General features: G+C 58.3%; 1 protein-coding gene across 4 annotated transcripts in view; it reads right to left on the reverse strand.

Moving 5' to 3' along the window:
- Positions 1-2,117: 2,117 nt before the first annotated feature.
- The window catches only part of COA8 (cytochrome c oxidase assembly factor 8), a 49,340-nt gene continuing 38,343 nt past the window's right edge, over positions 2,118-13,114 (reverse strand). For all 4 annotated transcript variants that reach the window (XR_011648213.1, XR_011648215.1, XR_011648212.1 and 1 more), the window contains exons 4-5: positions 7,115-7,205; positions 2,118-2,743 (exon numbers count right to left, since the gene is read on the reverse strand). Coding sequence is in view for 1 of the 4 variants with exons in the window: in XM_012527482.4 (XP_012382936.1) it covers positions 2,638-2,743; positions 7,115-7,205 (197 nt within the window). In the remaining 3 variants the exon portion in view is untranslated. The remainder of the gene's footprint in view (positions 2,744-7,114; positions 7,206-13,114) is intronic.

The following is a 13,114-nucleotide window of genomic DNA, read 5'->3' on the forward strand; positions in this document are numbered from 1 at the left end:
AAGGGCTGCAGGGAGGATGCCCGCCTCGTTTCAGGCAGACAGCACCCTGCTCCCGTGCTGACTGTGCTCTGGGTCAAGGGTGAGGGGCCGGCCACGTTCACCCGACACATTTGTGCGCTGGCAGGGTGAGCCTGGGTGCGTGTGTGTGCATGCGTGTGCACGGTGGGGAACCGGGCAGGCCTGCCGCGCAGAGGCCGCCTTCCAGACTGGGCAGTCGTGGCCGCGGTGACCACTGGGGGGGGTCTGGCCCTGGAGCAGGACACTGGGCTGGCAGCGGCTGCCTGGACGTGTGGCCCCGTCATCATGGACGTCGCGCGGGCCAGGCCTGTGCCAGGCCGACATGGGAGGCGCCGAGGACGTGCGGGAGGCTGCCTGAGCCCCCGTTGGCCCAGATCCCGCTTCCCGGGCGCCCGGCCGGCCTCTCCCAGCACCCCAGCCAGCGGCGCCCGCGGCCACTGCTGCTCGGCCCAGGCAGGCGGGCGCTGGGCAGGGGCGCGCAGATGACAGCCACGGCTCTGCGGTCCTCTCCTCCCCGGGTGCCAAGCTGAGGCTCTTCCCAGGGCAAATTGTCCCCCGGGCTTTGGGGTACAGGGTGCGCTTGGGGTGGGGCGAGATGGTGCTGTCAGGCACCGCTCCCTAGATGTAGCCCCCCCCCCGAGCCCCTGCCGCCGCGCCCACCGCGCCCGCCTCCACTCACTTCCACTGGACGACTGGCCATCACGAGCGGATGGAGAACAGACGCAGCTGGGGCGGCCCCATGTGGGCAGGACGGAAGGCTGTCGGCAGGGGTAGCGGCCGGGGGGCTGGGCAGGGTCTGGCCGAGGACACGTGCTGGTCCCGCTGCAGCCCCCAAGGGCCGGGTGTCCGTCCATCCATCCCACCCCCGCTCGATCCCCACGCCCACAACGGCCTGGCGTGGAGATGCCCACGAGCATCTGATGAGCCCGTGGACAAGCGAGCGTGGGCCCCACAGCCCTCACGCCCCTGCCGCGCCTCCCCCACACCAGGCCCCCCGGGAGGGGTCAGGGTCCCCGGGTTCAGCGGCACCGAGGCCGGGGGTGGCCGGGCTGGCTCTGGACCGCACCCGCGGGCTATGTCACCTCCGGGCCATGGCCGCTCAGCCTCCTGGGCAGCCCGTCCAGACGGGGCGGAGGGGACGGGGGGCAGCTGGACAAGGCCCTTCACTAGCACCCGGAAGCTCCGGGGAGCTTGTGTGGGGGCAGCCCGAGTGGGGTGGGAGGCCACGCCCCTGCCCTCGCAGAGGCGGGACTCGGGGCAGCCCGGCTGACCGCGGCACTCGTGTCCCCTCCCACCCCGCAGCCAGCACGCAATACGACGGAGTGGAGCGGGGGCACTGCCGGCGGGCACCCCACATGCTGGCCAGGAGTGACGTCCTGAGCCACCAAGGAGCCCCGGAGATGCCGGAGCCGGCGTCGGTCCAGGCAGCCCGGCAGGGACTGGCGGGGCCCTCCCTCCCCGTATTGTTACAGGAAGGATGCGCGGCTCTCTCGCCCTCCAGGCCGGGCGCGGGGTCTCTGCTGACCGAGGGGCCTCTCCTCCGCGGCAGCCCTCACTAGTTCGGGCTAAAACGCTCCTGGCAGAGGCGCGGAACAGCCGAGGGCCCTGCACCCGTCCTGCCTCCTTGCTCCTCCGGGCCGCGCGACCTGAGCGAGGGGCCGGGACAGCGGCTGCAGGAAGCTTCCAGAAGCCGGACCGAGGCGGGGAGCCCCTCGCAGCTCTGCCTTGGGGCGGTTCCTGCGCGGGCGGGTGGGTGGCAGGGCCCCACTGAGGAGGGTGGTCCTTGCGCAGGAGGTGAGCAGGGGGGCGCAGGCCCTCCTCTCCCACCCCCGCCCCCAACCTCTCCGCCCCCTCCGCAGCTCTGGGCCTGCCGGGAGCCCACCTTCCCCCAGGAGGTCTCTCGGGCCCCTTCTTCTCCACGAGGTGCAGCTGCACCCACCTGCGGGGAGCAGCCGGGGTCCAGCCCCCGCCCAGGGCCCACCGCGGCCGAGCCCACTCCACAGGGCCCCAGGATTCAAAGCCAGGCCGCCCCACCCGGGCTCCTCTTTCCTGGAGTGAATACGAGCAATTCAGCACGGACATACACACCACCCGACACAGAGAGGGGGAAAGAGACTCTTTTATTTTACAAATGGAAGCACTGAAAGCATTTAGAATTTCATCATACAGGCATGTTTTCTGGGGAAAGGGCATAAAGCACATCACTGGGATAACGTCTGCTCTGTAAACACCTAACAACTACCAGCACACAAGGACGTTGACTCTGAATAGGGCCGTGACCGAGAAGCATCTTAAGGCAACCTCGTTTTTTAGGGTCAGAAGGGCCTGACATATTTAACTTGCATTTGTGACCCGAAGTAATACTGACCCCAATAATTTAAATCTCAAACGTTGAGAAATGAAGAGGAAAACAACTCTTGTTAATTCCCTTCGTGATTTGGGAATCCAGAAACACAGTAAACACCAAGCATCAAGCGAAGCTCTTGGCATGAAATAAAACCGTCACGAAGAACAATGCGGATGACGAGTCCCTCTTCACGCACGTTCTGCCCGCGCCGTCGGGGAGCAGCTGGAGCAGGCCGGGCGGCCACGGTGCTGGGGTGCTGGCGGCAGGGGCTCCTAGCTCCTGGTCTTCTCCCGGCTCAGCCCCAGCCTCTTCCAAACCCTCTCCAGGGCCACTTTCCCCATGAAGAAGGTGATGGCAAAGTTACGCTTGTACCAGTCTCTAGGTGTTGTGTGAGGAAGAGGAAGAGAGAGGAAAGGGCACGTGAGGTGCTGGACCCGGAGGCCAGGCTTCCTCTGGCGCCGACGGTCGGCCCTGCCCCTCTCCCTGCCACCCTGGGAGCTGAGCGCTCCTTAAAAGTCTTTCATCATAGGGAAGAGGATGTGGCTCAACTGATAGAGCATCCGCCAGGATGGCGGGTCCAGGGTTCAAACCCCAGGCCTCCTGACCCATGTGGCGAGCTGGCCCGCGCGCAGTGCTGATCAAGGAGCGTCGTGCCACACAGGGGCGCCCCCACATAGGGGTGCCCCACGCGCAAGGAGTGCGCCCTGCAAGGAAAGCCGCCCTCCGTGAGAAAAGCACAGCCCGGCCAGGAGTTGCACACAGAGAGCTGACGCAGCAAGATGATGCCACAAAAAAAAGAGAGGCAGTTTCCCAGCACTGCCTGACAACACAAGATGCAGAAAAACACACAGTGAATGGACACGGAGAGCAGACAATGGAGGGGGAAGGAAAATAAATAAATCGTTAAAAAAATCTTTCGTCTGGCTGAGAGGTCGCCTCAGCCCCCAACCCTGGGAAGTCCTGGGCCTCCCAGTCAAGCTGCATTTTCACATTTTAGGGAGGAGGCAGGGCGAGGGGGGGCAGGGCCGGGGGTGGGGCAAGGCCAGGGAGGGGAGGGGAGGGGAGGGGACGACAGGCCCTGTAGCTGACACTGGCCCCTACTTGCATAAGCAGCAAATGGCAAAAGAACCCCCGTGAGAAGCTCATTCATCACAAATGCCAACAACAGAAAGTTCCACAGCCATGATTTTTCGGATCATCTGAGCTCTTGTGTAATTTCTGCCTCTAAAGAAATAGTTCCGGAGCTTTCTAAACAGCAGGGCGGCGTTCCCGCATCATCGTGGACTCGCTCACCCCACTGTGGGCAGCTTCGACTTGGTGGGGCAAAGCCCGGGAAGCTGCCGCCCCTGAGCGCACACACGCCCGGCTCAGGCGAAGCTCCCGACGCCAGAACGCAGCGAGCGCCAGCACTTCTCGGCCAAGTGCGCGAACGCGCCAGAGTGGAGTTTCTCCACACAGACTTTACTGGAGCTCAGAGCAGATGGAGAGCGTACACAAGGCTCAGAAGAAGTAAGAACAAAAAGCTTGCTTCCTGAAGCCTTTGCGTGGATGGACAGAATTCCCGTTTCTCTCCACTTAAGGAGGCTGTAAATGAGAAGCAGGGCCCTAGGGAAAGGCGCCCAGAAAAGGAAAGGGCATCCTGTTGGGATTCGTTCAGCGTTCTTAGGCTCTGACGCAAAAGCCAGACTCTGCCAACACCTCGAGCTGATTCATTCATGAGAAACGGGGGGTGGGGGGGGGAGGCAGGGAGCAGGGGGAGCGGGAGGGCTGAGGGCAGGAGGGGCTGGGGGCTGAAGGCTGCTCGGCGCGCATGGAGCCCGGCCTTGGAGTCCACGCTGGGGCTCACCTCCGCAGCCAGAGGCTCACAACTGGCAGGTGCTTGGCCAGCGACTTAGCTGGCCGGAGTAATAAAAGGCAGTGTTAGAAATGTCCAGAAGCTTCAGGACTAATCTTTACGTCCGACACCTAAGGGCTACAAAGAGCTAGTAACTTGACTGGGTAAAGCTTTTCCACGGCACCTTCACACATGTCAAAGTACAGTCAGCTTCAACCATTATCCGCCTCCTCTGGAACTTTTTTTTTTTTAATATAGTATCTTTATTTATTTATTTATTTCTCTCCCCTTCCCCCCCACCCCGGTTGTCTCTTCTCTGTGTCTATTTTGCTGCATCTTCTTTGTCCGCTTCTGTTGTCGTCAGCGGCACAGAATCTGTGTTTCTTTTGGTTGCATCATCTTGTTGTGTCAGCTCTCCGTGTGTGCGGCGCCATTCCTGGACAGGCTGCACTTTCTTTCACGCTGGGCGGCTCTCCTTACGGGGCGCACTCCTTGCGCGTGGGGCTCCCCTACGCGGGGGACACCCCTGCGTGGCACGACACTCCTTGCGCGCATCAGCACTGCGCACGGGCCAGCTCCACACGGGTCAAGGAGGCCCGGGGTTTGAACCGCGGACCTCCCATGTGGTAGGCGGACACCCTAACCACTGGGCCAAGTCCGCTTCCCTCTTCTGGAACTTATTTCGCCTGCACCACCCCACTCTGTTGCTGTTATGTCTGTTTTGGGGGGGTTAGAACTATGCCCAGTTTATTCATCAATCAGCTTCAGCACAAGTGTACGTAACCACAATGCGCAGAGCACCAGCGATGCTCTAGCAACCACAGTCGCGTTTAGAGAGCAGCGGTCACTGCACGGCACGCTCACTGGGTGTTATCTCGTTAAATCCTAACACTCAACCCCAGGCTGTGTCCACCAGAGAAGCTACTCAAGCCTCATGGTAAGGGGAATATTAGATTAGGTTTTGACCCCAAGAAGTCTGATTCTAGAGCCGGGACAGCTTCCTTGCTAGGGACCTGGTGAAACGCGTGGCCAGGTGTGGCGTTGTCCTGTTCTGATACTTGACCGTCCCAGCTCACGCAGTGGACCCTGCTGGAACCTAGGCAAGGGGGGCGGCTCTAAGGAGAGCCCGAGGCCTCCTGCGGAGAGATCCCCAGAAGTCGGTACCAGGAAGTGGGGTTTACCTGGCCCGGAGGGCGGACACAGCTCCGCTCCCTCGGCAGCCGGGGGGCCTTCGACAGGGGGAGGGGTGGGAAGGGGCCACTGCTGACTGCTCTCTTCTGCTGACGCCCTGAGCCGTTCCCAGCACAGGGCCGTCCTGCGCGCCCGCCAGGGTCTGCCGCCCGCCGCCCTCCTCCTTGCCCCAAGCCTGCAGCCGGGGGAGCCAGCTGCTGTTTTCCAGGAGATCTCAAAGTCCCCTCAGTCCATTCCACCTGTAAACATGTCAGCACGTAGCTGCAAACAGTCCAAACCTTGTCAAAAACACACACTAGAACCCCAATACCATCCCTGCAAGTAAAATGACAGGCAATCTATAAATACAATCTAATCTACACTTATTGTTCAGTTTCTTCCAACTATCAATTTGCCAATTGTCAAAATTAGCATCCAAACAAAGTCTATACATTGCATTAAAACCCTTTTCCTCTATAACATCCTCCCCCCTTTAAAAAATTTCTATTTATTTGTTGAAGAAACTGGATTATTTGCCTTGTAGAATTTCCAGTATTTTGGATTTGGTTGGTTGTATCTTCATGCTACCATTTTTTTTTTAAAGATGTATTTTATTTCTCCCCACCCCCTCATTGTTTACATTTGCTGTGTCTGTTTGTTGTGTGCTGGCGGTCTTTCTAAGAGGCACCGGGAACTGAACCTGGGACCTCCCAGCTGGAAGGGAGGCACCCAGTCGCCCAAGCTACCTCCACTCCCTGCTTTGTTGTGTCTCCCATTATGTTTTCCCTTCTTGTATCTCTTGCGGCAGCTTGCAGTGTCAGCGGGTGTGCCAGCTCACTGTCTTGCTTGTCCTCTTCAGGAAGCACGGGAACCCGAACCCGGAACCTCCCGTGTGGTAGGCAGGAGCCGAACTGCTTGAGCCACACCCACTTCTCCATGCTACCTTTTTATAACGTGCTCCACACACCCCCCCCTTTTTGCTGGAGACCCAAGTAATTCCTCCTCCTTTTGGCACCACCCACTCCCTCCTGAGACACGTCCAGAGGCGCACACTGCCAGCTGCCCCCTTTGTGGTATTGAGCCTGGCCAGGGGTTCAGGCGGGCGGTCAGACCCAGCCACTGTACAGATGCCCGTCAGCCTTGTGACCTAATGGTTTTAGAGCCGGGGGGGCTGTTACCTAGAGCAAACGGGCCAGTGTTGCATTACGAAAACGCCGGCCTTCTAACCCGCTGCTGTCCGCAGCGGCCACTCTTCTGCACAGCCGGAAGGAGGGGCCGGGGATGTGCTCTCCTCGGCCCTTCCCTTCTGTGCACTGAGGCCAGTGTCGCCATGACACAGGGACGTCTGTGCATGTGACATACTTCAATACCTTGTGGCATTTCTCCATTTGAGGCTCAAATTGTTTTTTCTTCAGCCTCCACGAGCCCCTCTAGTAGGCTGCTAGGTCGGTTTGTGTGACCCCGGGGGCCTGCCCCCTTGCTTTCAGGACAAACTGCCAGGCTCACCAGTCCTTCCTCCAGGGAGCCGGGGTCCTTGCAGTGGGCAGAGCTGCTTAGAGACCACTGCCCACACACAAGGGCTGCCAACAGCTACCCAGTGACCATGCAGATATCAACGGTCAGCTAATAAAATCAACAGCTGCTACTTCTGTATTAACACCAATTTCATTAACTCCAGTTAAGAAAATAATCCTACCCAATCTGGGTGTGATAATCAAATTTTTACAGAAAAGCAGAACACCTACCTGTTGTAATACATATGCTTCTGGAAATTTTTATTTAAAAATTCCTTGTAAAACTCAGCCATTTCCTCTGCATTCAGTGTTGGTTTTTGACCTGAAAGTTAATTTCAGCTTAAACATTAAGACTTAGGGGAAGAAATCACAAAAAAACTATGAGAGTTAATTAGTAAGTTCAACAAGGTTGCAGGATACAATATCAATACACAAAAATCCATTAGGGGAGCAAGTATAGCACAGTGGTTTGAGCACCAGCTTCCCATATACAAGGTCCTGGGTTCAATCCCCAGTACCTCCTTAAAAAAATTGTATTTTTATACATTAGCAATGAATAATCTGAAAATGAAATTAAGAAAACAATTCTATATATAGTAGTATCAAAAAGAATAAAAGGGAAGCAGATGTAGCTCAGGTGACTGGGCCCCCTCCTACCACATGGGAGATCACTGGTTCAGAGCCCGGGGCCTCCTAAAGAAGACAACAAGCTGGCACAATGGGCAGGTGTGGCAAGCTGACACAAGAGACACAAGAAGAAAAGAAACATAATGCAAGACACAACAAAGCAGGGAGCAGAGGTTCCCAGTGCTTCCTAAAGAAAACAGCAAACTGACCTAATGGACAGGCATGATGAGCTGACGCAATAAGATGATGCAATAAGAGACGTGGGAAGGAAAAACATAATAACAGTAAAAAGGACTCAGAAAGTAAGCATTGATGATATGGAGAAACTGGAACCTTTGTACAGTGCTAGTGGGAAGGAAAAATGGTATAGCTGCTGTGGACAGTTTGGTAGTTCCTCAAAAAGTTAAACACTGATTTACCAAATACCTGGCAATACACTCTTAGGTATATGCCCAAAAGAAAACAGGGACCAAGCAGATCCCTGCACACCCACGTTCACAGCAGTGTGATTCTCAATAGCCCAAAGCAGGGAACCATCCCACTGTCGATGGACCAACAAAACGTGGTCATCCATAAAAAGAGGAAACATGCTGGCACATGCTATGATGTGGGTGAACCTCGAAAATGTCAGTGAAATAAGCCAGATACAAAACGACAAGTACTGTATGATCCCACTACATGCAAGACTGAGGATAAGCAAACTCACGGAGACAAAGAGCAGAGCAGAGGTTACCAGGCCTGGGTGAGCTGCTGCGTAGTGGACACAGCCTCTGTTTGGGGGGACGCAAAGTGCTGGGAGAGGACAGAGTTGATGGTGGCACAACACTGTGAATGCGATTAATGCCACCAAATTATACACTTAAAAATGGTTAAAATGGCAAGTTTTTTTTTTATACGGTTCCACAGTTTTGAAAGAGAGGGAGGAAGGGAAGGGGAAGGGGGTCCTGACCTGAGAGCATCCTGGTTCAGGAGCCCACCCACCCCTGGGCAGGGTCCGGCCGCCCATTCCCTCTCCGGGCAACATGCGCACACTGCGCGTGCCCACAGTGCTGGTGGGGCCCTGCGGCCCCGGGACGGAGCCTGCCCTCTGCTCACCGACCGGTGGGGATGCCAACGGGGCGCCCGCTCCCCGGCTCGCTCGCGCGCGCGCTCAGAGAACCTGGCCAGGCCATGCGGGTACCTGCTTAATCCGCTCTGCTCAAGGACACAAGCAGCCCCCGCCGCCCGGCCTGCACAGCCCCACCAGGTGTTCCCAACTCGCTCCCCTCCTTCCCTGCCAAGCAGTTTCCAGCGGCCTCTGCTCCGCCTCCAGCAGGCTTCCGGGAGACAGAGGCAGGGCTTGGGGGTGGACCCCAGGCCACAGAGAAGGGGCTCGGCAAGCCCTTCGCGCGCACCAACATGGAACAGACGCTTGGGTGACGCGGACCAGCCTCGCGCTTGAGGTGGCTGGCCCCTCGCCGAGGACGGCCCCCTGCGCCTGATGCCCGGAGGAGCTTGGTAAGCTGGTCTTCATTCCAGGGTGGCTGCGCCTCAGCCCAGGCCGTCCTGCCGCTCCCGGAACCAGCCTGAAGGCCCAGTGCCCGGCTGCCTCCTCCGGCGGCACTGCCGCGCCCACGGCGCTCTCCTCCCTGCTCGCTGCTTGTTCTCATCACGCCATGGCCTGACCTGTTCCTGGCCAAGCACCCGCCCTGCTTTAGGACGTCAGAGGCCCAGGTCTGCTCGGCCCCCACTCACTCTCAGCTCACACGGAGAAGGTGCTCAGAGGGGCCACGGGGGACTAGCCGCCCGCGCGGGAAAGGGAGGTGATAACGGGGGTCTTGAAGGACAGGCAGGACCCACAGGGTTGGAAAACGGGACAGGCCAGCACAGGCCGGGGACCGTGGGGCCTGGAGGGTGCGGGCAGGGCAGGCCGTGAGCCGGCTGGGGCCTCCGTCCTCGGCACGGGCAGCTCCGGCCCTGCCGTCTCAGCTCCTCCGGGCAATGAGGGGGCCTTCCGGCCAGCCAGGAGGGCGCGGTACAGGCTGCAGGGAGCACTGACTTGGCTTCCTCCCCACTGCCTTGCGGCCTCCGTCCCTAACCAGCCACGGGGCCACCAAGCCTCCTTGTCTCACCTCTGAAGGAGGTGCCTGAGGACCAGAGGCGCAGAGCCGAGCGCTGCCCAGAGCCCCCTGCCCCAGCCGTGCTAGAAGAACTCAGGGTGAGCCAGGAGGCGGGCAGTGGAGGCCACAGGGACCCCCCCCCAGCACAGGGTTCTGGGCACACAGGGCCCCCCTCCCAGCACAGGGTTCTGGGGGCACAGGGCCCCCCAGCACAGGGCTCACAAGGCAGGGTCTCCGTCTTCACCTCCAGGCCAGTGCTGGGCAAAGGCGCTGCACCATCAATGTTCACCAAGTAATTCCTACTCCACAGCTGTCAACTGATTGTGAGCACAAAACTCAGTAAAGAAAGAGGCAGAACTCTCTAGCCCCTCACACCTTTACTGAAACCGAGGGGGCGTTTCGCCAACACCGAGCAGGTCCCCGCAGTGCTAACTGCTCAGCAGTAAAGGTCGTGGGGGGCTCTCCCACCAGCCCCCCCAGAGAGAAGAACTGGGGGACGTGCAGCAGGAGATCCTGGTAGACCAACATTTTGATCTGCTTTTTCAAGGGAAATCGAATCACTAATTCTTCTACACTGTGGCAGAAAATTCTAGTGAACACAGCGCGAGGGCCACCGCATCCCTATCATATCCCCATACTGGGTACTCAGGTTCTTCCCATTTTTCTCAGTTGACACTAATGCTGCAAGGAGCAAACAGCGACGCTCTTCCGACGTCCTCCCCTGGAGTGAGTTCTCGGCAGCAGCCCAGGCCTCGCCGTACTGCTCCGCGCGGTGCTCGCAGCTAGCCCCGAGCAGGCCGGCGTTCCACACCCGCCGTCTGCGCACACCCCGAGCCGACCCCCGAAGCTAAGGTGCTGCCTCTTCTCCGCTACCCTTTTATTAGAGCGCCTGTAGGTTTACGGAAACACCACGCAGACAGGAGAGTTCCCAGATCCCCCTCCTCTCACTCAGTTTCTCACTAGGAGCATTCGCTTTAGTGCGGTGTCTTTGTTGGGAGCGATGGAAGAACATTACTGTAACTGCATTACTAACTGAAGTCCGCAGTTTACATGAGGGTTCACGCTTGTGTTATAGTTCTGTGGTATATTTTTCCTGGTAACTTATACACAACCTAGAATTTCCCATTTACCCACTTCCAAGTATATCATTCAGTGGTGTTCATTACATCACCAAGTTGTGCCTCCATCGACACGCTTTACTATAGTGGGGACTGATGAGGGCAGAAGCTACAGCTGTGAGGCTGGGAAAATGCCCCGTCCAGGCATGTCGGGGCGCTCCTCGCCGAAGGTCGGCTGCCGGCGATCGCCTCCAGCCACGGGGGGAGGCACGGCCGGGCCTCTGCCTTCACAGGCTCGCGTCCCTTCGGGCTCACGCAGCCCGCCCCCGCCTGCAGCGAGTCCTGCTCCACTGTTCCGTCTGCGGCTTTGCTCTGGATTCTTTTTCTGCAGCACTGGATCCTGGAGCCCCCTCTCACACAGCAGGTAAAACAGCAGCTCCTCCTCTGGCCTCTCCTAGGTTTATACAGGACTCCAGGAAGAGGATTAGGACCCACCTGCCCCGGATTCTAATCCGAGGCCCTGAACCGCAGCGATCTTATCGGAAGTTCCTTCAACTGCATCTGACCAAGGTCTCACATGCACAAGAAGGGGTTAGCTACGGACACTGTGCTCTGGGTCCACAAAAGACTCAAAGCAAGACAACCACCCACTGCCGAAACCTTCCATCACCGCCAACAGGGGAACTCTGTCCCCTTGGACACCGATGCGTGCCCACCCCGCCAGGCACCTGGTGACCAGCGCCGGGTTTCTCTCCTGTGCCGGCTCACGCTGACCGACCACATCCAGGCCACAGCACAGCGGGCCTGGGGCTGCACGCACACGGCCCGCGTCCAAATGTCGTTCCCTCTCCCGGCCAAGCCGCTCCACTGTCTCCTGAAGCGTGTCCCGTTCACCCACCCTCTACTGGGGATGCTGGGCTGCCGCCCCTGGGCAGCTGCGGCTCTGTCCAGACGCACGGCACCACCAGAGGGAGTGTGAACCGCTCGCCCTCTGCGGCTGCGCCACTCCTCGGTGTTGTCACGTCTACCACGCCTACAGACCCGCCGGACTGTTCCTGGGGTCCAGCTCGCCGCCACCACATTGGCCAACCTGCTGGTCGTCATTGGTTTCCTTGTTTCCCGGACACAGGTCCCTTCGTCTCTTTGTCTGCCCAGGCCTCCGCATAGGCCTATCCTGCCACCTCCTCCCCATGTCTCCATGGCAGCAGCCGCGCGCCCCCCTCCACTGCTGCTGACCCGGGGGCACCCCCCAACGGCTCGGCCCCCACTGGGAATCGATCGGGAAAAGAGGTGAGTCTCAGGCCGGCACCTTCTTTGCTCTTGGGAGGCAGCGAAAGCCTGAAACCAGCAAGAGAAAACTGAAGCAGCTGCGTAACAAGAGGAGGAAGATGCTGTCCTGCGATGGCTGCAGGGACGCTGCTGCGCCCGGGCCTTGCAGGGCGCTGGCTCTCTCCGGCCCCCGGGCTTGGGCCACCTCCGCATCTGCTCAGAAATCTCTGTTTTCAGAAAGCTGGGCACGAAGGAGCCTCACTATTACAGGATGCTTCCAGTCTTATGTTCTTGACCTTACCTTGACTGTCAGGCTTAGCAAAGTATTATCCCTCCAGGTGACGGACAACCAGCTGTGCTCTGCTGGCCCTTCCACAACTAGGAGCTAGGATTTAACCTTTCAACTCATGAATAACTGATGTTTAATCATTAACTGTTTGTCCATCTGGAATGTATTCATATACTGTAGAGGGAATGAAGCTCAGTCTGGGTTGGGGAAAGGCACAGTAATTACTTATTCCCGACACCGTTTATTAAAAGCACCCCTTCCCTCAGGTTCGTGACATGCTGCCTGTGGTCCAGGCCGCCGGGATCGCATGCCTGTCCTCCCCACTTCAGTCGCCGCAGGCTTGCAGGCGTTTAAACAGCCGACAGAGCCGATCCTGCCTCGATCTTCTTCTTCTTTTTTTTTGAAGATTTATTTATTTATTTAATTCCCCTCCTCCCCCGGTTGTCTGTTCTCTGTGTCTATTTGCTGCGTCTTGTTTCTTTGTCCACTTCTGTTGTCGTCAGCGGCACGGGAAGTGTGGGTGGCGCCATTCCTGGGCAGGCTGCACTTTCTTTCGCGCTGGGCGGCTCTCCTTATGGGGCGCACTCCTTGTGCGTGGGGCTCCCCTACGCAGGGGACACCCCTGTGTGGCACGGCACTCCTTGTGTGCATCAGCACTGCGCATGGGCCAGCTCCACACGGGTCAAGGAGGCCCGGGGTTTGAACGGCGGACCTCCCATGTGGTAGGCGGACATCCTAAGCACTGGGCCAAGTCCGTTTCCCTCGATCTTCTTTTCCTCAATGCATTCTTTCTTGTTTTACTACCAAATTAATTCCAAAATCAAGACAGAGTTTTTAAGCCAATCAACCAGATTTAGTGCCAGCCTTTCAAGACTGAGCAACGCATCAA

The sequence above is a fragment of the Dasypus novemcinctus genome, chromosome 3, assembly GCF_030445035.2.
Source record: "Dasypus novemcinctus isolate mDasNov1 chromosome 3, mDasNov1.1.hap2, whole genome shotgun sequence".
NCBI classification, from domain to species: Eukaryota; Metazoa; Chordata; class Mammalia; order Cingulata; family Dasypodidae; genus Dasypus; species Dasypus novemcinctus.